Below are 27,386 nucleotides of genomic sequence, written 5' to 3'. Positions count from 1 at the left end.
TACACTTTGAAGCCCTTGTATCCTATCAGAGCTCTCTCTGGAACACATATTCCTGATTCAGGTGGACCTTGTAACTCTCTTCTTTTGCTCTCCATGCTTTGGTCACACTGGCCTTCTTTCTGTGTCCAGAATCTCCCACACTCATGTCCACTTTAGGCCTTTGTGCTTGCTGCCTCTGTTCTTTGCATGGATGTTTCTTTTGATTCTTCAGCCTCAAATGTCAGTGCCTTAGAGAAGGTCTTGATTGAGCAGGTCCATGCCCTCAGTCACCTCCTTTGAAAACACTCTATGCCCTTTCCTCAGGGTATGTATCATTAGAGTGTGACCTCCACCAGAATAGGGATCTTGTTTATACCACATTCCCAGATCTAATACAATGCCTGATCCCTGATGGGCAGCCAATTAAGAATGGATGAATACAGTAATTAGCAAGGAAATGCAGATCAAAACCACAATGAGATATCAGTTCACACCTGTTAGAATGGCTGTTATAAAAAAGATACATAATAATAACTATTGGTGGGATATGGAGAGAAGAGAACCCTTGTGTGCCACAAGGGAACCCTTGTACCCTTGTGTGGTACAAATGTAAACTGGTTCAGCCTCTATGAAAAACAGTATGGAAGTTCCTTAGAAAATTAAAAATATAACAGCAGGGGATCCCTGGGTGGCGCAGCGGTTTCGCGCCTGCCTTTGGCCCAGGGCGCGATCCTGGAGACCCGGGATCGAATTCCACGTCGGGCTCCCGGTGCATGGAGCCTGCTTCTCCCTCTGCCTGTGTCTCTGCCTCTCTCTCTCTCTCTCTCTCTCTGACTATCATAAGCAAATTAAAAAAAAAAAATTAAAAAAAAATATAACAGCAATCCTACTTCTGGGTATATAGCCAAAGGAAAATAAAACAGGACATTGAAGAGATATCTGTGCTCCCATATTCACTTCAGCATTATTTACAATAATGAAGATATAGAAACAACCTAAATGCCCATCAATGGATGAATGGATAACAAATTCGTGGTATAAACATATACACTGGAATACTATTCAGCCATAAGAAAGAAGGAAAGCCTGTCATTTGCAACAACACAGATAGACCTTGAGGGCATTATGCTAAATGAAAGACAAAGAAAGACAAATACTGCTTGGTATCACTTAAATGTGGAATCTTAAAAAAAAAAGTCAAACTAATAGAATAGGAAAGTGGTTACTAGGGGCAAGAAGGGTGGGGGAAATAGGAAAGTGGTTACTAGGGGCAAGAGGGGTGGGGGAAATAGGGAAAGACTGGAAAAGTGGTACAAACTCTCAACGAAAAGATGAAAAGGTCTGAGGAAATGATGTGACACATAGCCACTATAGTTGTTAATACTGTATTGTATAATTGAAATTTACTGAGAGTAGAACTTCAAGGTTCTACTAAAAAAAAAAAAAGATAACGATGTGAGATGATGTGTTAATTGACTAAATGGTGGGGATCCTTTCACAATGTATACATAGATCACTACAATGTACACTTTAAGTATCATATTGTCTTGTCACTTATATCTCAATAAAGCTGAAATTAAAAAAAAGAAAGAGAATACAAGATACTTCTCGAATATAGAATGACCCAGAAAGATGTGGTCCCTGTGCCCTGTGCTTCAGGATATAATAGTAGGACATTTCTATTTTGACTCTAAGAAGGGCTCTATGATCCATTTAATCATCTCTTCTGGGTTCCAAGAGGTTCCTAATAAGTGATGTCATTTAGCCAGGGAATCTTAACTAATTATGAAAATGTCAGCTATTTTTTTTCCTTTTTTAAAAAAAGATTTTATTTATTTATTTATTTGAGAAAAAGAGAGAGAGGAGAGCACTAGTAGGGGGAGGGGACAGAGGGAGCAGGGACCCTTACCCTGGGGTCCATTCCAGGACCCTGAGATCATGCCTTGAGCCAAAGGCAGAGAAGGCAACTGTTTAACTGACTAAGCCACCCAGGTGCCCCTAAAACATCAGCTATTTTAAGTGATTCTTAATAGTAGGGCTTTAAATTGATTTTTTTTTTAAAGATTTTATTTATTTATTCATGAGAGACACAGAGAGAAAGAGACACAGGTACAGGCAGAGGGAGAAGCAGGCTCCATGTAGGGAACCCGACATGGGACTCTTCCTCGGTTTTCCAGGTTCACACCCTCGGCTGAAGGCAGCGCTAAACCGCTGAGCCATGCAGGCTGCCCTTTAAATTGATTGTGATGTAGCAATTTAGTAATATTAAATAGGGAAGAGAAAAACACACCTGTGATAGACCTTTATTGTATTTGTTTTAAAGATTTTTCAAACATAACTAAAACATTCCTCTTGCTATTATTGTTTGTCTCTAAATAGTGACTTGCTATGCTTTGAACATAATCAGTGCCTTCCTGGGACGGTGTACCTCAAGCTCGAATCACCAGAAGCAGACTAATGATGCCCCTTGACTAATATAACCAGCCCTGACCCCTGGATTGTCTTTTTTAAACATGAATTTATATTGTCTGTCTCAAAACTAGACTACAAAGCTGTAGCTTTGCAAGATGCCTACCATTATCAAGATGAATAAACTGTACATAAACAGATCATTAAGTATTTATCTTGGGGGACGCCTGGGTGGCTCAGTGGTTGAGCGTTTGCCTTTGGCTCAAGGCATGAGCATCAGGCTCCCCACAGGAAGCCTGCTTCTCCTTCTGCCTATGTGTCTGCCTCTCTCTGTTTGTCTCTCATGAATAAATAAATAAAATCTTTAAAAGAAAAGTATTTATTGTGGGCCCACTGCGTGCATACTCTGTGGCCCTGACTCATGTTGTCTTACTTAATTCTCATGATAATCCTGCAAGTTAAAAATCCATATCCTACTAGACAGCTGAATAAACTGAAGCCAGAGGAGTTATAAAACATCCTCCTGGTTATCTACCCAGTAGGTGCCAAGACAAGATTCAATCTTGGGTCTCTCGATTGCCAAGAAGCCCCCTGCCCCGATACTAGTGTGGCCTTGCACGTAACACATGGGTGGCAGCAGTTTCTTCCTCAATTTGGGTTTTTCCCAATCATATAAAATAGTTGGAAAAACTCCTCCCTCCTCAAAACACAAAACAAACCATCAATTAATTGGTTCAATATCTGTAATTTTACCTTAACCATAAATGTTGTTTTATGTAACTTTTACCAGAGTAACTCAAGAGGGGTACCTGGGTGGCTCAGTCAGTTAATCATCTGCCTTTGGCTCAGGTCATGATCCCAGGGGTCCTGGGATGGAGAGCCCCGTGTAGGGGGTCTCTGCTCAATGGGGAGTCTGATTCTCTCCATCTGCTCCTTCTCTAGCTCATGCTCTCTCGCTCTCTCTCAAATAAATAAATAAAATCTTAAAAAACAAGCAAAAAAAAAACCCCAAAGTAACTCAATAATCAAAACACTATATTCAAAACTGCAACCTGAAACATGCACTAATCACTGTCCTAAGTTTAAATAAGATAGAAGACAGGGACACTGGGGTGGCTCAGTGGTTGAGTATCTCCCTTCCACTCAGGGTATGATCCTGGGGTCCTGGGATCGAGTCTCACATTGGGCTTCCTACAGGGAGCCGGCTTCTCCCTCTGCCTATGTCTCTGCCTCTTTCTCTGTGTCTCTCATGAAAAAATAAATAAGATCTTTGTTAAGATAATGACAGACATGTTCATAAAACAAAAGACATGATTGAACATTTGTTTTGTCATAAAACAAAAGACATGATTGAACATGATTGTCAAACAAAAGACAATTGAATCAATCTACATGATTGAATTGTAGAAAAGCAGTTATCTTTAACTTATTTTTCCTTCATACTCTTTTTCTATGCCATAACATAAAGGCTTATATTTGTATAATATGAAAGATATTTGAGGACTTAAAAATGCTCTCCAAATATTTAATTCTGCTAACTTTAAAGTTAACTTGTTAATTTGACTAATCTATCTGATATTATGCTTTTATTCTGTAATCAAAATGGAATTTCTTAACATAGATGATATACAAATTCTATACATATATATTACCAAAACTTATACTGGAATTTTTGTTACCTAATGGTTTTTTGACCAAATTATTACTTATAGACTCAGGAAGGAAACAAGGAAAATAAAGAAAAGGGAAACTAATTGAAGGTGATAGAGGATTTTGAGAATATCTGTATGAATGATGATATAGACTTACCTTGAAATTTGGCTGACTCTGTTTACCCATTTCTTTGGGTACTTTTTTGCCACTTGAAAACACTTTAAGGGAAGAAATAAATTCAGGTAAAAAAAAATCCTTTTTTAAAGACACAATGACCCTTAAACTAAAAGTTACTTGGCATTCTGCAGCCCACACCACAGTGTTTTCGTTTAGAGACACATAAATTAACTGCAATTTGGTTGAAGGTGAATCTCCTTCCATTGGCTGAATCACTGGCGGGGCTCTAGAGGGATCCTTATTTAAATTCCAGTGTGTGCTGAACAAAACTGTATAGACTTTAGCTAGTTTGAAAAATTAAGAGTGAGGCCCATTTGACATTTTATAGATATATTTTCTCTTCCTCCCCAACTTCATCCCCAGCCCCATGCCTTTTCCTCAGGGTAGAGCATAATCTTGTTCACTTGCTTGGCTTCTTCAGATCTGCCTCCCCTTCCAGTCCTGGGCAGCTCCACCCCTTTTCACAGACCAAAGTAAATCTGCACAATAATGAACCATATAAGGGAGGAATGACATCATCAGTTAGTGGTCCCAAGCTGTTTTGCACAACATTCACCTTTCATTGTTCTGATGACAGGGCTGGAATGTGACGGTTAATTCCCTGTGGAGTAGGGGGTTGAGCAGGGCCTGCTGCTGTTGAACAAACTTCAGTAACCCCTTGTAAAAAACAAAAACAAAAACAAAAGCTACTATGCTTCCTAGTATTAAGGTAAGGAAGTCAAGATCTGTTTTGATTTAAGCAACGTTAGTTGTTACTTTCGTCCAGGCGCATTTCATTTGTTAATAGGCTTACGTAGCAGTCAACTCATTTCTAAGTGTTGTTGCAAAGAGCATCTCAGAAGCTGGGTTTGGACATTTGTACAGCCTGACTAATCTGACAAGGGCTGTAGAAACTCGACAACCTTTCAGCTCTCCGCTATAGGTTTTACAGAGGGTGGACGGTGACAATCCTTAAAAAGTGACCAGCTTATTGTGACTTTCCTTGGTACCTCAGAATCCTTGACTGGAACTGCCAGGATGCACCGTGTGGTATGAGGCATGCTCCTGTTTTTCTATAGAGGGAAAAGCAATCTCATCCTACAGAAACTTGGGGAGTTTGTATAAGAATGGAAAAATCTTATATCTTGCTGCCATCAGTAGTACTAATGTGTTTTGAAGGCTTTTAACAGAACAGCCTTTCCATGTGCTGTAAATGTATCTTCTAATGAATAATTGCTTGGTGAGCAAAAGTTAATTGAAGGTAAAAATATGATTTTCAAAATTTGTCGTTGTTATGTGGATTTTCTGCAGATCTCTTTGCATATGTGGGGAAGGCTTGTAAAAGTTGGCAATGAATTAGAATGCATAGTGATCCAAAGAAAGCCGTGTTTGTTCTGAAACAGTGTGGCCGTGATAACAAGGATAATAAAGAAAATACGAGGTTCTATTTCAAAGTGGGAATAGGATTAAAGTTTGGGCTATGTTAAACAATTGTGTAAAAAGTTCAACTTTTAGTAATTTTTCAAAACGCCAAAAAAACATTGTCTGAGCTCAGCAGAGTGTTTCAAAATAAATAACTTTCATTTAGCGCTCAGTAGGGCTGGAGGGTAGTGGGAATATTTCACAAAAGAACTTCACTTGGCCAAAACCAAATTTTTATAGCATGATTTCAGATTCACATGACCCGTTTTATAGAAATTTGAACGAGGGCAGATGGTATGGTTTTCATTTCTGTAGATTTAATTTTGTGTAACATTGATTGTTAATAATGTTTTGTCTGTGTTTAAAGTGATGAAAATCTTGAGTTCAACTGAGATGAAAATCTTGAGTTCATTACATTGATCTGCCCGGGTTCTTAATTCCATGTGATGGATGAACTTCTGTTTACTTGTAAAACTAAATATCCTTTCCACAACAGAAAGGCACTCACATTTCTTTTTCTCTAGATTAACAATAGTTAGGATCAATACAAATTAAGCCGTGGGGCTTTGGAGTTTTGTTTATTGTTTTGACTTCTTATTTTTTGCATTAGCTTTAAAGTTGTTCCAAAACTGGATAAAATAATGTTGACATAATACTTTAAAAAGCATTTAGTGAAATTTCATGTATATTTATATTTAAGACCTCTTTAAAAGACCTTTAGATACAATGGCAATAAATTCTAATGCCATTTTTAAAGAGGGAGTTATTTTTCTGAGTAAATAAAATGCATGGGAATGTACTATTAGTGATTTATGTACTTATGTTAATTTATTACTTATTTCATGTCTATATTACTTTAATCTCATCTTGGTAATGAAAATAAATTTACCCAAGAGACAAATTAGCTTAATAGTATCTTAGTAAAGGGCTTTATGAAAGGGTATGTTTTTATATCGTGAGTTCTCATAATGTATAAGCTTAACAGCCTAATATATAAACTTAAAATATGACTTAAAATATGTCCAGTACTCTATAAATGCATGTATAGAGTAATTTGAGGTATATTTGTACCTTTGTGAACTGTCTTCAATTTGTTTGAATAGTCTTAGGGAATCTGATTCATGCCCTCAGCTCCTCCCCTCAAGTTCCGTGTGACCACAAGAGCAGCCCACAGAGAAGAGGCCTCTCTACTTAAGCAAGAGGGAAGATACCCTCACATTGTGATTACAGGGACCTAAAAACCCACCTGCCTCAAAATATCCTCCCACTCTCTGGCTTCCCAAATGACTCTCCTCCCCACCCCCACCCCGCCCCATTTAGCTTACTTTCTGAGGGAGAGAGTTGCTTGTGATAATGCACAAGTGTTGCCTAGATGAGCATCTGATAATTAGGTATGATGAAACTTGGTGACACATTCTTTGGAAATGGGATAAGAAAGGTCTCTTTGGGTTAGAGTAGGGGAAGGTGAGGGGGCCACTGGGAAGAAAGAGCCCAAGGCCACATATTTGGGTGATAAAAATTCCCTGGATCATGCCATTTTCCATTCCTTATGAAAATCATTCAGTAAATTTATTCACCTGGCTGATTGTTTCAAAACTACATCAATGAGGGCACCTGGGTAGCTCAGTCAAGTGTTTAAGTGTCTGCCTTCTGTTTGGCTCAGATCATCATCCCAGGGTCCTGGGATGGAGCCCCGATAGAGTCTGCTTCTCCCTTTCCCTCTACCCCTCCCTTTGCTTGTGCTGTCTCACTCGGTCTGCTCCCTCAAATAAATAAAATTGTTAAAAAGAATAAAAAGAGGGATCCCTGGGTGGTGCAGCGGTTTGGCGCCTGCCTTTGGCCCAGGGTGCGATCCTGGAGACCTGGATCGAGTCCCACATCGGGCTCCCGGTGCATGGAGCCTGCTTCTCCCTCTGCCTGTGTCTCTGCCTCTCTCTCTCTCTCTCTCTCTCTCTCTCTCTGTGACTATCATAAATAAATAAAAATTAAAAAAAAAAGAATAAAAAGAGAAACATCAAAAAGAAAGAATAACATCTTTCTATAACATCTTTCTACTGTTTAAAATATTTCATCTGATCAATTTGAGGGTGTTTGGGAAGTACTTTGAACGGCTTAGGTGAAAACACAATAAAAGGCATATTATTGTGGGTAGAAACTACTCATCCATGCCCACAAGAGAAACAACAACAATATCAACTTCAAGAATGAGATTATGTTTACATGGCATTCATAAATGCATCTCCCTTCTCATTGTCTTTGAAGAATTAATTCTCATTGGAAGGCAAAGATAGAAATTGGCAGTAAGCTACAATTTAGCATTATTATTAATAGTAGCTAACATTTATTGAGAACTTAGCCTTTTACATATAATAATTCATGTGATTCTGACAATGTTTCTGTGAATAGGTACTATTATTATCTCACTTTTATAAGGAAGGAAACTGAGAAAGAGCTAAATTAAGAAATTTGTCCAAGATGGTAGGGGGCAAAATTAGGTTTATTTATTTTTTTGTTTTTTGTTTTTTGTTTTTTTTTGCAAAATTAGGTTTAAACCAGATTGTCTGGCTCTAGAGTACATACTCTGAACTACTACCATGAGCACTGAGAGTTAACTTTGAAACGACAAATTTCAAAAAAATATGTATATTTTCAGCCAGTGAAAATTATTGGCATGATTGAATTACATAGAGATTAGTTTTCTACACAGATTTCTCCATATGACTTCATATTTGGTCCTTTGTCAGGAGTTAATCATTTTTTTCTCCTAAATATTCTCGTTCAGTTTCAGTATTTGTGGTCTTTCTCTTTTATTAACCAGAAAATTTCTACCTCTAAAGACCTTATAGTATAAATGACACAGGTAGAGAGCTAGGCTTTAGGATTGTTGTCCTGGAATCCAAGGCAAGGCCCTTCCTGCTGTCCAGCTTTAAAACAGATAAGACCCCTCCATCTCTGGTCTGAGGGAGAGGAGGACTACAACTAAAACATACCTTATAGGAAAAATCAGTAGCTTGGGATAATAGGACAGAACTGTCCAAAGCTACAGATTTGTCCTATAAAGTATGCGTTAGGTGTAGAGAAGGGATATGATCCTGAGCCCTAACATTGACATTTTGTATGATCCGGTTAGGGTTACAGCAAAAAACCCAGATGAATCAAATGGGGTAACTTCACATTGTATACATGTGGGTGGGAAGCTAGTAAGGGACACTCCAAGTCCTAGGGCTAGTATCTGGGGGGGCGGGGGGCATTTGGAGTGTAGGAGTGTGTATCTCTTACTATGCATTAACTTACGGGGAGGGAGTAGTTCCCAGAACCCTCAGGAGTAACTGTATCAGAGAGGGCTGCCAAAGGGACTGTGGCCCTCAGTAGAAGAATGAAGCCAAATATCCAAGACTCTGGAGGGAAGGAATATCTCATTCTCCAGTCTCCCATGAGTGGGAGTGATAGGAGAATCAATGGAACCAAAATTGAAGCTAAAAGGGGGTTGTCACTAAAATGGTTCTAGATCAGCCTCCCAGGGTTGAGAATGGCGGAGAGTGGAACTGGAGAAGTAAATGGAAAACAGGCAGCACAAAGGATAACAATTAGAAATATAGAACTTAAAAAAATATATAGAACTTTGTGTTATTAAATAACACTATATACAAATAAATAGCTTGGTAATTTAGTAGCCTCAATAACAATTTTTTCTATAGCTATATATAACATTGATTCCATAAAGTGAGTCCATGTCCCTATTCAAAAACACTCCCTACCAAGAGGTTCAAGCCCTGATTTGCATCTCTCACAAGTTTGTTAGACAATTATATTTATTTTCCAAAGATGAATAAAATTGAGATGTAGAAGACCACATTTCAAAAAAGTCTACATTGTAGAAAAGACCTAGAGATTTATCTTGCTTATGCTGAATCAGGTGAGATGTGTTTTTTTTAAAAAGATAGCTTTGCCTTTTGCTAAAGTGAGTTGTCTTGAGGAAAAATTGGGCAATTGGTACAGCATAACTATTTCACTAAGATTCCATGTAGTACCACTTAGATCAATTGTTAGATTGTGATGCTAATGGGGCCATTATGGTCAAGGAGTGTGCTATCATTCATGTGGTCAACCCATGTCAAAATGCAGGAATAATCTTACATAATTCTTTCTACCTTAACCTTCATATTCAGGCATGAAAAACTGATATTTCTACATCCTACTTATTCTTACAATCTCCTTTTCTTGTATTACAATTGTAATCTTAGTATAGTTTTTGAGGGGTGGTGGAAAATCTCAACACTTTCATAACTAACCTCCTTGCCTCTTGTCTCCTCTGTAATCCATACAATCACATTGTTATCAGAATATTGTAATATACAAATTTAATATTATCACTATTCTTGATGTCCTTGCAGAACTTTATATAACCCTCAGTATGGAACCCAACTTCTTAGGATATCATACAAATTGCTTCATGATCTGACCTCCACCTTCCACTAGAGTCTTACCTCTTGACATTTTCCTACCTGCTACTGTGTGCTCCAACAATGACCCTGTGCTGTTCTGAGTGAGATTCTGTTTCTTGCATTTGTGTGCACTTTCCCCTTTACGTGGCACACTATTTCCCCATTCTTCATCTAGATAACCTTTGTTTATTCATTCATTGACCAAGTATTGATTGTGCACCTACTCAAAAGTGAACACCACTTTGCTAGGGGGCTGGTGTTCAACCACGGACCTTGCTCTTATGGAGCTTTTGCTCTGTGGAGAGGTGAGGAGAGGGACAGTGTCGAAGTAAACAAACAAATGAATAAGACGATTTCAGATAATAAAAGTGCAATGAAAGAAATTAATAGGGTGATATGATGAAGAGTGGCTGGGGAAACTATTTGCAATAAGCTGGTCAGAGAATGCATCTCTTGGGGGGAGACGTGCACTGAATGAAACCTGAAAGATGAAAAAGAAGAGCCCATAGAACTATTGTGTGTGGTTGTGCACCACCACTGACTAATGACAGAATGGGGACTGAAATCCAGTTTTCAGAGCATCAAGCTAGACACCCCAGCATGAGAGTTGTTCTGTAGAAAGCAGGGGTACCCTTCTCTAGTTCTCCCAAAGTGGTCATATGGGCTGCACCCCTGAAAGGAGAGGAATGATACTGGGAACTATTTCCTCCAGTCACATCCCCACCCTTAGGTATCCCTTAGTAGCCTATATTTAAAGATAAATGGTACTTTTTACATAGCATTGCAACTTATATTTTTATTTCAAGTATCTAATATACTGTCTGACAATGGTGGGGCATATAACCCATCTTTGTTGAAATACTAAGTGAATTAATGAATCATGGTTATATGATGCATACTAGAATATGATCAAGGAGCTCCTTCTCGGGCAGCCCCAGTGGTGCAGCGGTTTAGCGCCGCCTGCAGCCCAGGGCGTGATCCTGGAGCCCCTGGATCGAGTCCCAAGTCGGCCTCTCTGCATGGAGCCTGCTTCTCCCTCTGCCTGTGTCTCTGCCTCTCTCTGTGTGTGTCTCTATGAATAAATAAATAAAATCTTAAAAAAAAAAAAAAAAAGGAGCTCCTTCTCAGGTAGTGAGTCCCAAATATGGGCCTCCTGACGTGCAGTAAACTATCAGAAGAAAACAGGTATTTCTATGTTTTTATGGGCAAATGACAAATAATTCCCTAGGCTTTAATTTCTACTATGATTAAGAGGAATTTAAGGGCAGCCCAGGTCGCTCAGCAGTGTAGCGCTGCCTTCAGCCAAAGGTGTGATCCTGGAGTCCCAGGATCGAGTCCCAGGTTAGGCTCCTTGCATGGAGCCTGCTTCTCCCTCTGCCTGGGTCTCTGCGTCTCTCTCTCTCTCTCTCTCTCTCTCTCTCTCTGTGTCTCTCATGAATAAATAAATACAATCTTTTTTTAAAAAAAAATTGTATTTATTTATGATAGTCACGGAGAGAGAGAGAGAGAGAGGCAGAGACATAGGCAGAGGGAGAAGCAGGCTCCATGCACCAGGAGCCTGACGTGGGATTCGATCTCGGGTCTCCAGGATCGCCCCCTGGGCCAAAGGCAGGCGCTAAACCGCTGCGCCACCCAGGGATCCCAAATACAATCTTTTAAAAGAAAAGAAAATACAATCTTTTTTTTTTTTTTAAAGGAATTTACTAGTAATATACTGGAGGGCTTATTTTAAAATATGGCATTTATAAATTTAAATTAGCATGTTATTAGATTTTCGTAAAGACAAAAAGGGTGTTTTCCACTGCAGTCTGGCTAGAGCCAAATGCTGGCAAACACACTGAACTGTGTGTTCACCTGGTAATAGGAAATCCCATAATCTTCAAGAAGAGTAATTTGTTATCCACCATGAGCTTTTCATGGTTCTTAGTTGCTACCATCTGTGCCTTTTAAAGGTAAATTGTTATTGGTTAAACTTCATGATTAGTTTAGTTTGTTGTGGGTTGTCAGGCTAACCCACAAGGGTTCATAATGCATATCCATGGTTTATTATTTTCAGAAGCTAGACTTCAAGGCATGTCATCAATGTGCCCATTCTAGAGCAGGATTATACCTAATCCCTCCTGATGAAGAGTGAAACTTCATTTGTGATAACTTGTCTGGAGTTTGTATGATGTTTGCGTTACTTGGATTATAATATCAAAGTAAATGTAATGAGATTACTAGATTATCTTAAAGTTTATACAATATGGTTTTATAACATAAGATCATGTATATATCTTTAGGGTCTTCTCTTACAAAATAAAAGCAGCTCATTAAAGCTGCTAGCAAAAAGTTTACTGATTTTCTTTTTTTTCCATTTTTTATCACCAATTTCTTTTTTATTGTGAGCCGGTTAGAAAGGTCTCTGTCCCACTACACTGGACCAGGGTCAAAAGGTTTGAGATCAGATGTTCCACAATACTTCTGATTTTCACAACAAGGAAAAAAGAAAAAATGTATGAAGGCTTTTGTAAATTCATCCCCACTACTAAGAAACACAAAAGAAAAACAAAACTCAGAAATTTTTGTCCTACCATTTATGAATCATTTATTCATATATAAATGATTATCTAGCACTCAGAGCTCAGAGCTGGGCCTAGGGTGAGGCTAATGAAGGTGTCACCTTGGTGCAAAATTTAAGAGGATGCCCAAAAACTCAGTAAGCAAGATATACAATAGTTTTAATACATTAGTTTTTAAAATAAAAATCAATGCAAAAAATGATGATGAATAAAATTTCAAATGAGGATGAGATCTGGCTGCAGCTGCACTGCCCAGCCTTATTCACCTCACCCTAATCTAAGCCCTGTGTAGTATATTGGGAAGTTAGATTAATGTTGCATAATTATTATAATAGACATCATCTTGAGGAACTGAAACAATTTATGAAAAAGTGACACTTCTTCCTGAGTCATTTGGTAAAACCAGTCCTATCATGTTGCCAAGCTGCTTAGCTCTGTTCTATGCTCTAGCTGGGAAAAAATGCATGTGATTAAAGACTTCGAACTGCATGCAAGCTTGAGTCTTTTGAGGTTCATTCATCTTTAATTACTATCATGCCCTTGCTGGTTTTAACCTGCCTTTTCTCTTGAAAGAGAGCAAGGCATACATACAGGGAGAATTGAAGAAGAATAAAAGAATAAAAATTGTGAAAGGGAAGAGAAATAGTGAGATGGGAAATTAGCATGATCCAGCTGAGAAACAAATGAAATTAACTTTTAAAATGACATCAGTGTTTCAAAATGGGGTCCAATGGATTAAGATGATGGAAAGTGACTACATCTAAGGGAAGTAAAGAGAAAATTGCAGCTCAGGGGCAAATGCTGATAAATTTGGAAGATGATAGAAGTGAGAGTGTCAAGAAAGTTGGGAAAAAGAACCTGTGAAATCTTAAATGCTTTACTTTCCAAGGATAAGAAGTGAGAATGGTTATAGTCAGGTGTGGCCCTGGGTCTTTAGGAGTACAGATTGACAACTGTTCCAGGGAAGGTGTTTGTTTATCTAAGGAGGGATAACCAGGATAAGGTTAAAAAAACTCTCACTTGCCCTTTCCCCCAACAACAACAAAAATTATGCTTTTAAAGGAAAGATAAATTCATAAATATCTGTGGAACAGAATGGCGTGAGGATGCTTTTTTTTAGCATAAGTTTAACTCAGCATCACATATAGATCCCAATGAGGAAGAAAAGTAAAGTCTTTAATATGCTTAATTTTATAAATATAGAAATGAATGAAAGAATCCCCATAATCATAGACAAATATGAGAAATATATGGTACTGTAAAGAAAATTAAAAATATGACCATATATACCAAAGGAGCTGAGACTTGGGGGTGAGAGGGAGCTAAAGATCACAAATTTCCTTTATTATGGAAAATTTCAAACATTTATAAGAATAAAAGAATAGTATAAAGAATCCCCATATACCTATCACTTAGCTTCAACATTTAATCAACTCATGACCAGTCTGATTTCATCTATTCCCATTGCTCTGGATTTTTCTCTCCCCCTACCCCAGATTATTTTTTTTCCTTTGCTCTGGATTGTTTTTTATAAAACTTCCAGACATATAGTTTCATTCATCAACATTTCAAACATTTTTTTTTATTTTAAAGATTTTATTTATTCATTCATTCATAGAGACACAGAGAGAGAGAGGCAGAGACACAGGCAGAGGGAGAAGCAGGCTCCACACAAGGAGCCTGACATGGGACTCGATCCAGGGTCTCCAGGATCACGCCCTGGGCTGCAGGCGGCGCTAAACCGCTGCGCCACCGCCACCGGGACTGCCCTCATCAACATTTCAATGTGTATTTCTAAAGGATATGAATTCTCTTAAAACTATCCTTAAGCTACCTAAATTTAGTAAGAATTCCTTAACAACATAATTTTTCCAATCATCTTATTTTAAAAATAGCTTGAATAAGCATCTAAATATATTAAAATTGGTTGATATGTCATTTAAATCTCTTTTAACCAACCCCCCCCCCCTTTTTCCTGCTTACAATTTATGTATTTAATGGTATTTTATCCTGTGTAGTCCCTTACATTTTGGGTTTTCCTGATTGCATCATCACAGTGTCACACTATGTTGTATGTTTCTTGCCCCTGTCTTTCCTGTAAACTAGTAAGTAGTTATAGGGACCTGATATTATTTAGGTTCATTTTTTTTTGTAGGAATATTTCTTGGGTGGAAGTATGTTACATATGTATACAATGGTTGGCTATCTCTCTTGGGAGACATTGATGAATGTTGCCTATATCCATTATTTCACTGGGCATTGTAGAAGTGTTTTTTTATAATTACTTCTTTATTTATTAATAATGGCATTCTATTATTATTAACTGGAATATTATTTCCATAAGGAAAGACAGCTTTAAAGTTAAGTGAGAACATGCTAATCTCATATATATATTTAAGGGTTAAAATGTTGATCTTGCCCTATCTGATTCCTGGGTACATTTTCCTGTTTCTCCTTCTTTTTTACAATCAAGATTTCGAGTAATTAGTCTCAGATATTTGTCTCTGTGTTTTTTTTCTTTTTCTTCCTGGTTTTTCTTCAGCCAAGCTTTAATCTGTATTTTATTCTGAAACTCCACTAAAACTGCTTAAATGAAGTACTGGTGATCCATATTGACATATCCAACGGGAAAAGCTTTTTAAGTTTAAATGAAAACAATGGACATTTTCCTGTTTTCTTACTTGATCTCTACAGAGTATTTGGCATTGCAGACATGTCCTGTTTCTTATGCTTCTCTCTGCCCTCTTGGTGTCTGGGAATGTACTATTTCCTGGATTCCTTTGTTTCTCTGGCTCTCCTGCTCAGGTGCTTGCATTAAGTCATTTATATTTTCTCATCTCAGTACCTTTTTTCTGTCCTTACTCCTTTTTCTCAGGTCTACACACCTCCTACTTACCTCTCTTAGGTTGTACCAGTCACTGGAGACTCTCAGTCTGTATCTCTGGCCTAGATTCAACTCTAGGAACTTCAGGCCTACCAATAAGCATTGATCTTGTAAGTTCTCAGCAAACTCAAAGTCAGTTTGTCTTTTTGCAACATCATGATCTTCCTCTCCAGGTCTGTTTCTCTTATGTTACCCTATATGTGATAAATATGATAAGCACAGATATCAAAATAATAACCTGGACCAGAAACTGGAAAGTCTGTCCAAATTTCTCCCTTTCCATCTTCACTCAGTCTGTCACCAAATCCTAAAAAATCACCCAGGGCAACTCCTCCATTCTTTTTTCAATTGCATGATCTTAGTTTAGACTCCATGATATTTCTTATCTCCTGCTTTTGTAGCTTCCTAAATGAGCTCTGGCTTCCTGGACACATTCCTCCAATCCTCTACAAAGCTGTCAAATTTCCTCATATTCTGAATCCAAAGTTCAGATTCATCCTCTTCACCCATGGGGTGCTGTTTGGTTTGTCCTTCCCTTCTAGCCTCATTCTGTCCCCAGTGTCCCCACAGGTGTCCTTCATTTCAGTTGAGCTACCTGCTGTGCCTAGAAAATATCTCCTAATTTTCAGTGCTGTGGTTTTACTGTTTCCACTAGATTGCGATTTTAGGCTGTGCAGACCACATACAGTGTCTGCTACTATTCTTCTTTGTTATGTTTTACAACCTTTTAAAAATGTAAGAACCATTCTTAGCTTGAGAGCTATACAAAATACCAGCCTTGATTGGATTTGGCCTACAGACAATAGTTTGCTAACCTCTGCTGCAGAGGGCCCTTTCATTGCCTTCTCTATTTACCAAGTTCCTATTTAACCTTTAAGATTCAAGAGTCATATACCCCTGGAAGCCTCCCTGACTCCCTTCCCCTGATATGACTTCACTGCCTTTTCTCTGTGTTCTCACAAAGGTGTATGCTTCTTTTGCATGTTTTTATAATTGTTGGTTTAATTGCCCTCTTCTTTAGAGACTAAATAAATGCCTTAGGGATAAGAACTGTGTTGGTTTTTTTTTCCTCTAAATTCTCAGCAGAGTGCCTAGCACATAGCTAATAATGTTCAGTAAATGATTGCTAAATGAGTGCTAACAAGAAGTGCCCTACTCAGTGCTGCTGATAGTGCTGACAGCTAGCATTTATTGAGTGCATTCTATGGCATAGTCACTGTCTAAGCACTTTATAGGTATCATTTTCATGTTACCCTAATGAAACCCTAATGAAAATCATTTTCATTTATCATTTTGTCTTCACAACAGTCCCAAGAAGGAGGTACTTTCAATCCCTCCATTTTATAGATGAGAAAGCTGAGGCACAAAGAAGTTAAGGAATTGGCCAAGTGCATTTGAATTTCAGCAAGGGATGGCCTTCTGTGATCATCTTCCACATGTATGTAAAGAACTCATCATGGACTATGTTCTGGTTACAGGGCCACAGCAGTGAATAAAATATACAAAAATCCTCCTTTCAAGGTACTTAGAGAAGAGATCTAGTCAATTTAAAAAATAAATAAAATGTATAGTGTATTAGATGGTAACAAGTACTCTGGAGAAAAAAATGCAGGAAAAGGAAAGAGAAAGTTCTGTCATGAAATGCACAAGTTAATAAGTTGGACAAAGAAGGTTTCCCTGAGAAAGTGATAATCGTGCAAAGTCCTGAAGGATATGAGGGAAGGATCTATTAGAATATGTGAAGGATGAGAGAAAGAGTTTTCAAAGGTAAAGTTACAGAGGTAAGGGAAAGGGGGTGATAATGTAGGGTCTTTTAGGTCATTGCAGTGATTTGGCTTCACTCAGTCAAATGGGAAACTATTGGAAGGCTTGGAGCAGAAAAGTGACATGATCTGATTTACCATTTTTTTAAGAATCAAAAAAATGGCTTCTGGGCAAAGAACAGATTGAAGGTGAGCGAGGGTAAAAGCTGGGAGTCAGACTTGGTGGCCATTTCAATAATCCAGATAAGAGATGATTATTGTCATGGGCCAGGGTGATAGCAATAGAAGAAGTGAGAAGTAATTGGATTGGCATCTATTTTGAAGGTAGAATTGACAAGTTTGCTGAAGAATTATGGAGATGTGGGATAAAGAAAGGACTAAAGGATGACTCTAGATCTGGGGCCTAAGCATCTATAAGAATTTAGTTGTAGTTGACTGACATGGGGAAGATGTCCTTGGAACAGGTTCATAGGAGAGGACTGGGAGCTCAGAAGAGAAAGAGAAATACAGCCCAGTAGGCTTAGAGCTAAGTGAATGACAATGTCCATGCTACTGAATGGATTGATGTCAACAAGAGGGAGATATTGAGAGTGTATAAAGAACTCTGTGCAAATTGACTTGTCTTTTTATTAATGTTTGGAGTTATTTTGCCTTTGACACAATGCTAGGTATAAGTTGTATCAGCTAGGTAACAAACCAAAATCCAAGGAAGATCTTGACAATTGCAGAAGGATAGGCCAAACCAAGCAAGATGAAGTTAACCCAAACAAAAACACTTGCAAATTTGATCTGTTCAAGTAGTATGTATTTGAGGAGTGACATTGTTGTTAAAGCATTTTGTTTGTGGTCAAACAGATCTGGTTCAAAATCTCAACCTACCCCTTCTCAATTCTGTCCCTTTGATTAGTCAAATAACTTTTGTTGTTTATAAAATGGTACAGTAATGCCTTACTCAAAGTGTTGTTGTGAAAATGGGATGAGATAAAGTACTTAACAGTGCCTAGGATGCAATAGGTAGTTGGTAAATAAGTTGTTTTTATTTTTGTTGTTGTTGTTGTTTTTACTGAAGGCACTTCTAGCCTTTATTTATTTTTTTAAATTAGGGATTAGTAAAAATTGATAATTGGAGTGGACTTTTAGGAACGTCTTGAAATGATATTAGAACTAGAAGTTTTCTAGTACTTGAAACATGTCTTCCCCAGACCATGTTTTCCTACCAGCTTCCCCAACTGCAGCTGAAAATGTTAGCCCTCTTCTCTTTAGCTTTCCTACCTCTACTCTCACACCTTTCTGCCTTAAGATTAATAATCTATCTTATATTTTCTATTATATTTTAAGTCACTCTCCTATATATTTGTTTATAACTCCTCTGACGTTCGGAACACTTTCTAGGGCCTTTTATTTATTTACTTATGTAATTTTATTTATTAAAGATTTTATTTATTTATTGGTGGAGAGAGAGAGAGAGCATGAGAATGAAGTGGGGTGGGGGGAGTAATGAGGAGAAACAGAAGGGGAAGGAGAAGCAGGCTCCCCACTGAGCAGGGAGCCCAATGAGGGGCTCAGTCCCAGGACCCTGGGATCATGACCTGAGCCGAAGGCAAACACTTAACCGACTGAGCCACTGTTTATATTCTTTTTATCACTACATTTTTAAATAAGTAAATAAATAAATATATATATATATATATTTCACAGAACATTTGGGCCTGTGCTTTTAAAGTCTTCTGATTTAAAATAATTGAATTTCTGAACATTTGTAAATGATAAATTTGCAATTAAAAATATAATTTTATTCAGTATGAAAAGAGAAATGAGGAATATACTTAAGAATAATTATTAAGAAAGGCAATAGAATTCTGAAAATCTATTAGATCATTTACTTGTCTTCCTTTTATCCTTTAAATAAGATAAAATGCTTGTTGAAAATTAAGAACTTGCCAAGAATAAATTTGATTTCAGGATATTTAGGGCTTTCTTTGCCTGTAACTGTTGATGAGAATCAAGGTACTGATTCATCTTCTTAGTCTTGGTCTTCTGGTTTGTTTCCTTTTTATGCTAATCTGCTTAGAATCAGGGCATGGTTGCAGAGAGGAAGGAGGTGATGAGACCAGTTGGCACAAACAACACCAACACCCTTTTATTCTGCTCCTTAAATAGCATAATTACATGGCAACAGGACCTAGTAATGTAGAGCAAATTAATTGTTTAAAGCACAAAGTGAAATTGTAACTATTGAGAAATTATTTGAAAAAGGAGATATAATATGCCATAGTCATTATGTATTGTGGATAGTTACATGGTAATACTTCTCAATGCTTGTTTGATATAAAAATGAGGATTTCTAGAGGATAAAAGAGAAGGGAAAAGAGCCCACCTAAAGTAGAAGGGTAAAGTGACTAGGGAAGGAAGGATGTAGACGAATGGAGACAAATGCCCCCCTTCCTTTGGTGCTCCAGTGTTGCTCCATGGATCTCTCCTAGTATATCTCTCTCCTCTTATCTGTCTTGCCAGGTCTTCATTAGTTTCTCCTCATTATTTTTACCCCTTATTTCTGGGTTCCCACAGTCTTTTCTCCATCCTTTCCTTTTCCTCTCTCTACGTAGTTTCTCTTTTGGAGATTGGTATGCCAATCTCCCTTATTGAAATGAAAATCCAAGAATTACCAAGCTTTAGCATGGTAAGAGTTTCTGTATAGAGAGGAGGGATGGTTGACAAAATAGCCCCAAGAACTCCTATAACTTTCTTTCTTCTTGAGACTTCTCCCACTTTAATTACTACTGTTCCTCCCACTAGACCCCAGATGTACACTACCCCAACATTAGAGTTCTGATCCAACTGTGGGTAAAATACTTTCTCTTGTTTTTCTGTAGCAGAGATTGGAAACTTTTCTAAAAAAGAATTAAGCAAGCAAACAAAACATACTAAAAGAACACTGAAACCTATGAGAGAACAAAAACTTTAGGTCTACAAAATATTACTTAGGGTTCTAATATTCCCAGAGGAACTTCATAGGATATCTAGAGGTTATTGATCATCCAGGACTAAAGATAGACGTATAGGAAGGGAGACCTTCCCAGTCCACATAGAGAGGGCTCCCTCTCTCCATTCTGGTTTCTACTTAGGAGATACACCTCTTCTCTAGGAGACTATTGACTAGAATGACCACAGTCTTCAAGAGAGGTCACTGCTCACTAGATCAGAGCCACTTGTTGTCTAATGGCCACTATCAATATCAAATTACTGGCCTTGTAACAACCACAATATCCATCCATTCAACAAAAATTCATATTCAGCATTGTGAGAGACTTCAGTTCACATATCTCTATATAAGATAACTTGAGCTATATTTCTAGCTCAAGCTTTTTTATTTGTTCTTTCCTTTATCTGTTCAGTCACTATATTTTGAGCTTTCTATGTGTCAGGCATTGTGCAAGGGGACAAACAAGACAAACAAGACAGACATGGCACATACATTCATGCAAGTTGTATTAACAAAAGAAGGCAGGTATTACAAAATTGTAAGTTGAGGGGCAGCTAGCTGGCTCAATTAGAAGAGAATATGACTTGACCTTGGGATTGCGAGTTCAAGCCCCATATTGGATGTAGAGATTACTTAAAAATAAAATTTTTTAAAAAACTTGTAAGTTGATTAGTGTCATAAAGGAAGATTTTAAGGTATTATGATGAGAGTCTATAAGAGGATCTAACTTAATCATGTTGGTCAGGAAGGTTTCTGGAGGAAGTAACATTTAGGTGAAACTTGAAGGATAAAAATCAGCTAGATATGTTCAGGTGTGTGTGCCAGAGTGAAAGGAGGAACAGGGAGGAAATAGTGGCAGAAGGCACAGCATATTCAAGGAACGTTAGCAGCTTAGATCTCAGGGAAAGACTGACTTCAGATGAACCTGCCAAGGTGCACAGGAACCCGATCGTGCAAGGCCATGTCATGGATTTTTCACCTCTGTTCTTAGAGCAACAAGAAGGCATGGAGAGTCAGGGTTCCATTACAACCTGTGATTATATTCGAATTTAGGTGAGATAAATAATAATTATTATAACATAAAAATAGCTAAAACTACACTTAGTATGGGCCAGGCACTGTTGTAAGGGCTTTCCATATATTAGCTAATATGCATCTCACACAAACCCTATCAATTATTTTGATAATTTATAAGTGAAAAAAGTGAGACATACTGATATCTCATATTTTATATCTTGTCCAAGATCATACAGCTCACAGGTGGCAGAGCTTCTGAGGAGACTCATTAGGAAGCTGTTGCAGAATTATCAGCAAAAGATGCTCAGGGCTTGGACGGGAGTAAATAACAGTGAGTCATTAGGGTAATAGCATTAAGATATGTATGAGCTATAAAATTTTAGGATTTACATCAAAAGTATTACATTTCTAATTGGTATGCTTAAAAATTATCTCATGATGGAAAGAACACAATATTAGATCTTTAAAAATTTTTAAGTGTACAGTACAGTATTGTTAACTATGCCTGGTACACTTTTCAACTTGACTATCTTGCTGTTACCTCAATTTTCTACCGAAACTCTTTTCTACCAGTTTTTCCTATTCCTGTTAAAGGTATTGTTTGTAATTATGCAGGTTGAAAGCATCAGAGTAGTTTTTTTTTTCTATTTCTCTTTCCCTTTTTGCTAGTAAGTGAATAATCACAGAGACCATGCCAGTTATCTTTGCAAAGTCTTCACAATTCATCCCATTCTTCCCATCCCCAATGACCTCTCGGGACAAACTTGTTTATTTATTTGTTTATTTATTTGTTTGTTTTTAAAGATTTTATTTATTTATTCATGAGAGACAGAGAGAGAGAGGCAGAGACACAGGCAGAGGGAGAAGCAGGCCCCATGCAGGGAGCCTGACGTGGGACTCGATCCCGGGTCTCCAGGATCACACCCCCGGGCCAAAGACTGCGCTAAACCACCGAGCCACCTGGGCTGCCCCCTGTAGAAATTTAAATGCAAGTCTGCTTGCATGGAAGGCTATGAACAGGCTGTCTTGACTGAGTCACACAGTTTTACAGTAGTTCTGTATCTAACCCTCAGCTAAATCCTGTGAGCTAGAGCATGACCATGGTAGGAATTTGGCTTCCAAGAAATCACATTTTTCAGGTCCTTCTAGCTGTGATTATTCCTCTCTGTCTCTCTCTCATACGTGCTCTCTCTCCTTTGCCCCATCAAGTTCTCTCCTTCAATCTTCTATCACTTCTTAAAATGTTCTCATCTCTTAGTTAAAGTGGATCTAACAGCAATACACAGCCCATTCTCTGCATTCTCCCAAAATTCAGTTGTTGCATTGATTTAGCCGAGGTGAGGAGCAAGGATTCCAGAGCCCTACTGCCTGAGTTTGAATGCCAGCACTGCCACTTAGCTACTGTGGGCCCCAGGCAGGGGGAACACCACATTCCTTATCAGGATGACAGTAGCAGTACACGTCTCATAGGGTTGCTATGAACATAAAATAAATGCCTGGAATACAGAAAAAGCTACTTAAATAGTCATTATTATTACACAACCTAAGTGTTACTCAATGATTATGTTACTGCAGCATAACATAGCTGCAGAAAGGTACTCATAAGTGTTCAGCTTACTGAAATGTAACAGGCTGACCAATCCTTTGTAACCAGCACATAAATCGTGAAACAGAAACTAGTACTGAAAAGTACAGGAACTGATCCTCTTGATTCCCACTTCTGGTTACCACCCCTCCCTAAGGGTAACCAATATCCTGGCTTTTAATTAGTTTCATGAATAACTGCTAGCCCTCGATATTGCAGCAGTTGATAGGTATTTATTATAATAGCATTTCATTTTTTATTTAATATCTGAGACAAACCTACTTGTTGATGAATCTTATGTATAAAAATAAATATATATACATATAATATAGTAGTAGTAAAATATAATATTTTAATATATTTTGTTTCCTAGGTTGAAAAAGCTCCTTGAACAAGAAAAGGCTTACCAAGCCCGAAAAGAAAAGGAAAATGCTAAGCGGCTCAATAAACTAAGAGATGAGCTTGTGAAACTCAAGTCCTTTGCACTCATGCTGGTGGATGAAAGGCAAATGCATATTGAGCAACTTGGCCTGCAAAGCCAGAAAGTCCAGGATCTTACTCAGAAACTGAGAGAAGAAGAAGAAAAGCTCAAAGCCATCACTTCCAAATCCAAAGAAGACAGGCAGAAACTGCTCAAGTTAGAAGTGGATTTTGAACACAAGGCTTCAAGGTTTTCCCAGGAGCATGAAGAGATGAATGCCAAGTTGGCTAACCAAGAGTCTCACAACAGGCAACTCAGGCTCAAGCTGGTTGGCTTAACTCAGAGAATCGAGGAGCTGGAGGAGACCAACAAAAACCTCCAAAAGGCAGAGGAAGAACTGCAGGAGTTAAGAGATAAAATTGCCAAAGGGGAATGTGGCAACTCCAGCCTTATGGCAGAAGTGGAAAATCTCCGGAAGCGTGTGCTTGAAATGGAGGGTAAAGATGAGGAGATCACCAAAACTGAATCCCAGTGCAGAGAATTGCGGAAGAAGCTCCAAGAGGAGGAACACCACAGCCGGGAGCTCAAACTTGAAGTCGAGAAGTTACAGAAGAGAATGTCCGAACTGGAGAAATTGGAAGAAGCATTCAGCAAGAGTAAATCTGAGTGTACCCAGCTACATTTAAATCTGGAGAAGGAAAAGAACTTAACCAAAGACCTGTTGAATGAACTAGAGGTGGTCAAGAGTAGGGTTAAAGAACTGGAATGTTCTGAAAGTCGATTGGAAAAGGCCGAATTAAGTCTAAAAGATGACCTCACAAAGTTGAAGTCATTTACTGTGATGCTGGTTGATGAAAGGAAAAACATGATGGAAAAAATAAAGCAAGAGGAGAGAAAAGTGGATGGACTCAACAAAAATTTTAAGGTAGAACAAGGAAAGGTTATGGATGTCACGGAAAAACTAATCGAAGAAAGCAAGAAGCTTTTAAAACTGAAATCAGAAATGGAGGAAAAGGTATACAACTTGACAAAAGAAAGAGATGAGTTAATAGGTAAACTGAAAAGTGAAGAAGAAAAATCCTCTGAGTTAAGCTGCAATGTTGACCTATTAAAGAAGAGACTTGACGGGATGGAGGAAGTAGAAAGAGAAATAACCAGAGGGAGGTCTCGGAAAGGGTCTGAGCTCACCTGCCCAGAAGACAACAAGATTAAGGAACTAACCCTTGAAATCGAGAGACTGAAGAAACGCCTCCAACAATTGGAGGTGGTCGAGGGGGATTTGATGAAGACGGAGGATGAGTATGATCAGCTGGAGCAGAAATTTAGAACTGAGCAGGACAAGGCGAATTTTCTCTCTCAACAACTGGAGGAGATAAAGCACCAGATTGCCAAGAACAAGGCAATCGAGAAAGGCGAAGCTGTGAGTCAGGAAGCAGAGCTGAGACACCGGTTTCGGTTAGAAGAAGCTAAAAGTCGAGACCTGAAAGCCGAAGTCCAAGCTCTGAAAGAGAAGATCCATGAATTAATGAACAAAGAAGATCAGCTTTCTCAACTCCAAGTGGATTATTCTGTCCTTCAACAGAGATTTCTGGAAGAAGAAAATAAGAACAAAAACATGGGGCAGGAGGTCCTCAATCTGACCAAAGAGTTGGAGCTTTCTAAGCGGTATAGCCGAGCTCTTAGACCCAGTGTGAATGGAAGAAGAATGGTGGATATTCCAGTGACGTCAACTGGAGTGCAGACGGATGCTGTCAGCAGTGAGGCAGCAGAGGAAGAAACACCAGCAGTATTTATACGGAAATCCTTTCAAGAAGAAAACCACATCATGAGTAATCTTCGACAGGTGGGGTTGAAAAAACCTATGGAACGATCCTCTGTTCTAGACAGGTATCCTCCAGCAGCAAATGAGCTCACTATGAGAAAGTCTTGGATTCCATGGATGAGAAAAAGGGAAAATGGGCCCCCAATCACTCAAGAGAAAGGGCCTCGGACAAATTCCAGTGCTGGGCACCCAGGAGAGCTGGTTCTTTCACCAAAACAAGGCCAGCCTCTGCATATTCGAGTGACACCAGACCATGAGAATAGTACGGCAACTTTGGAAATAACAAGCCCAACATCTGAAGAATTTTTTTCTAGTACCACTGTCATTCCTACCTTAGGGAATCAGAAACCAAGGATAACCATTATTCCATCACCAAATGTTATGTCTCAAAAATCAAAAAGTGGAGATGCTACTCTTGGCACAGAACGAGCCATGTCTCCAGTCACGATTACCACATTTTCTAGAGAGAAGACCCCAGAAAGTGGAAGAGGTATGTTTGCCGACAGGCCCACATCCCCCATTCAGATAATGACAGTGTCTACATCTGCAGCACCCGCTGAGATCGGAGTCTCTCCAGAATCCCAGGAAATGCCCATGGGAAGGACTGTCCTCAAAGTCACCCCAGAAAAACAGACTGTTCCAACTCCACTACGGAAATATAATGCCAATGCCAATATCATAACAACGGAAGACAATAAAATTCACATTCATTTAGGTTCTCAGTTTAAACGATCCCCTGGGACTTCAGCCGAAGGAGCAAGTCCAGTTATTACTGTCCGACCTGTCAATGTGACAGCTGAAAAAGAGGTTTCCACTGGCACTGTCCTTCGCTCTCCTAGGAACCATCTCTCGTCAAGACCTGGCGCAAGCAAAGTGACCAGCACTATCACCATAACACCGGTCACAACTTCATCTACTCGAGGAACCCAGTCAGTGGTGAGTAGAAGACGCTATTAAGTATAGGCTGAGGGAGGGCCAAGTGAGTTGTGGGAATAACCCAGTGCCTGAAATGAAACAAAAGCACAAGTCTCTTATGCCAGCTGAGTCCACTGGCGGATGTTTCCTAGAGGATAAGCTGTACCAAGAAATGAAAACAAAAGTGACTTAATATTTTAATAAATTGAACTAATTTGGGGGGAAATTTTCTTTTCTTCATGTAAGTTATGGATACCCCCCAAATTCTGGCAAAGACAGTCTCTTCATAGTGTCAGCATATGGTAATAATTAGGTTTAAAGTTCAATTTTTTTATTTAAAATGTTTTTAAAAATGGAAACCAAGAGAAATGGTCAATATACAGGAATAATTAAAACTGCCTTCTGGCTTATGTAACTACACCCTAAAATACTCAATATGTGGTTGTGTATGGCCACTGTCATATTTTATTCCAAAATATTTTATCCCAAAAATAAGATTAAAAGATTTTAATATTAAAAACTTCTTTAAAAGTAAAAAAAAAAAATGAGTTTATATGTCTAAACACTATATCTTATTAATAATACCTTGTAGAGAGCAAGTGCTTGATAAATATTTATTTAATAACCAGCTAGAAGACTAAATGAATGATTTTCAAAAAGTGTGTCCGAGGTATAAAAGCCAGAGCTTATGAATAAATTCTATTTAAAAAAATACCTCCAGTGACTGTCTTCATTACTTGGGACAAATTGGTAAATTAAATTATAGAAGAATATGTACTGTTTAGATTTTAATTTAAACCAGTAGATTAGAAATTGTGATTCTTAGACTCTGAACAAATTCTATAGCATGTATCAGACACTCTTAAATACAGGAAGCTTATTATTTCAGTATAGAAACTGTGGCTCATTTTCCCATATCCTCAATATAATTTATTTAAATTTTCTGTGCACCGACATAGACACAAGACAGACTTAAAAGTGTGAATTACTAATTGCTTTACTAGTAAAGTTTTTCATTATTGGCTCAAAGGAGCTGAATAGCATTCAGAATTGCTCAAGCTTCTCAAATGGTTCAATATAATATTGCTTTTTAAGCAATACACAGCATAGTGTGATGTGCATGGTTACTTCTCTCTAATGATTTTTATAAAAAGATGGTGGAGGTGTAAGTTGTTGTAATTTAGAACAGATTTTTTGCTGAAACATGTTATTCCCATTTTAAGGGGCAGATCAAAATAGCTTTACTTTCTTTAGCAACATTTTTGACTACTGATTAAGCCCTATCATACACAAAGAAGATTTCAAATAAGATTTACAAGGCCTAAAGGATGACCCACTTACTTCAGATATACTGGATTCCATAAACTTAAG

General features: G+C 38.2%; 1 protein-coding gene across 5 annotated transcripts in view; it reads left to right on the top strand.

Moving 5' to 3' along the window:
- FILIP1 (filamin A interacting protein 1) overlaps positions 1 to 27,386 on the top strand; it is a 180,582-nt gene that overhangs the window by 134,522 nt on the left and 18,674 nt on the right. For all 5 annotated transcript variants that reach the window (XM_026007379.2, XM_072735551.1, XM_072735567.1 and 2 more), the window contains exon 5: positions 23,231 to 26,036. In XM_026007379.2, the coding sequence (XP_025863164.2) occupies positions 23,231 to 26,036 (2,806 nt within the window). The remainder of the gene's footprint in view (positions 1 to 23,230; positions 26,037 to 27,386) is intronic.

The sequence above is a fragment of the Vulpes vulpes genome, chromosome 1 (assembly GCF_048418805.1).
Source record: "Vulpes vulpes isolate BD-2025 chromosome 1, VulVul3, whole genome shotgun sequence".
Classification (NCBI taxonomy): domain Eukaryota; kingdom Metazoa; phylum Chordata; class Mammalia; order Carnivora; family Canidae; genus Vulpes; species Vulpes vulpes.
The sequence above is the reverse complement of the archived record's forward strand: the minus strand, read 5'-3'. Positions and strand labels throughout refer to the sequence as shown.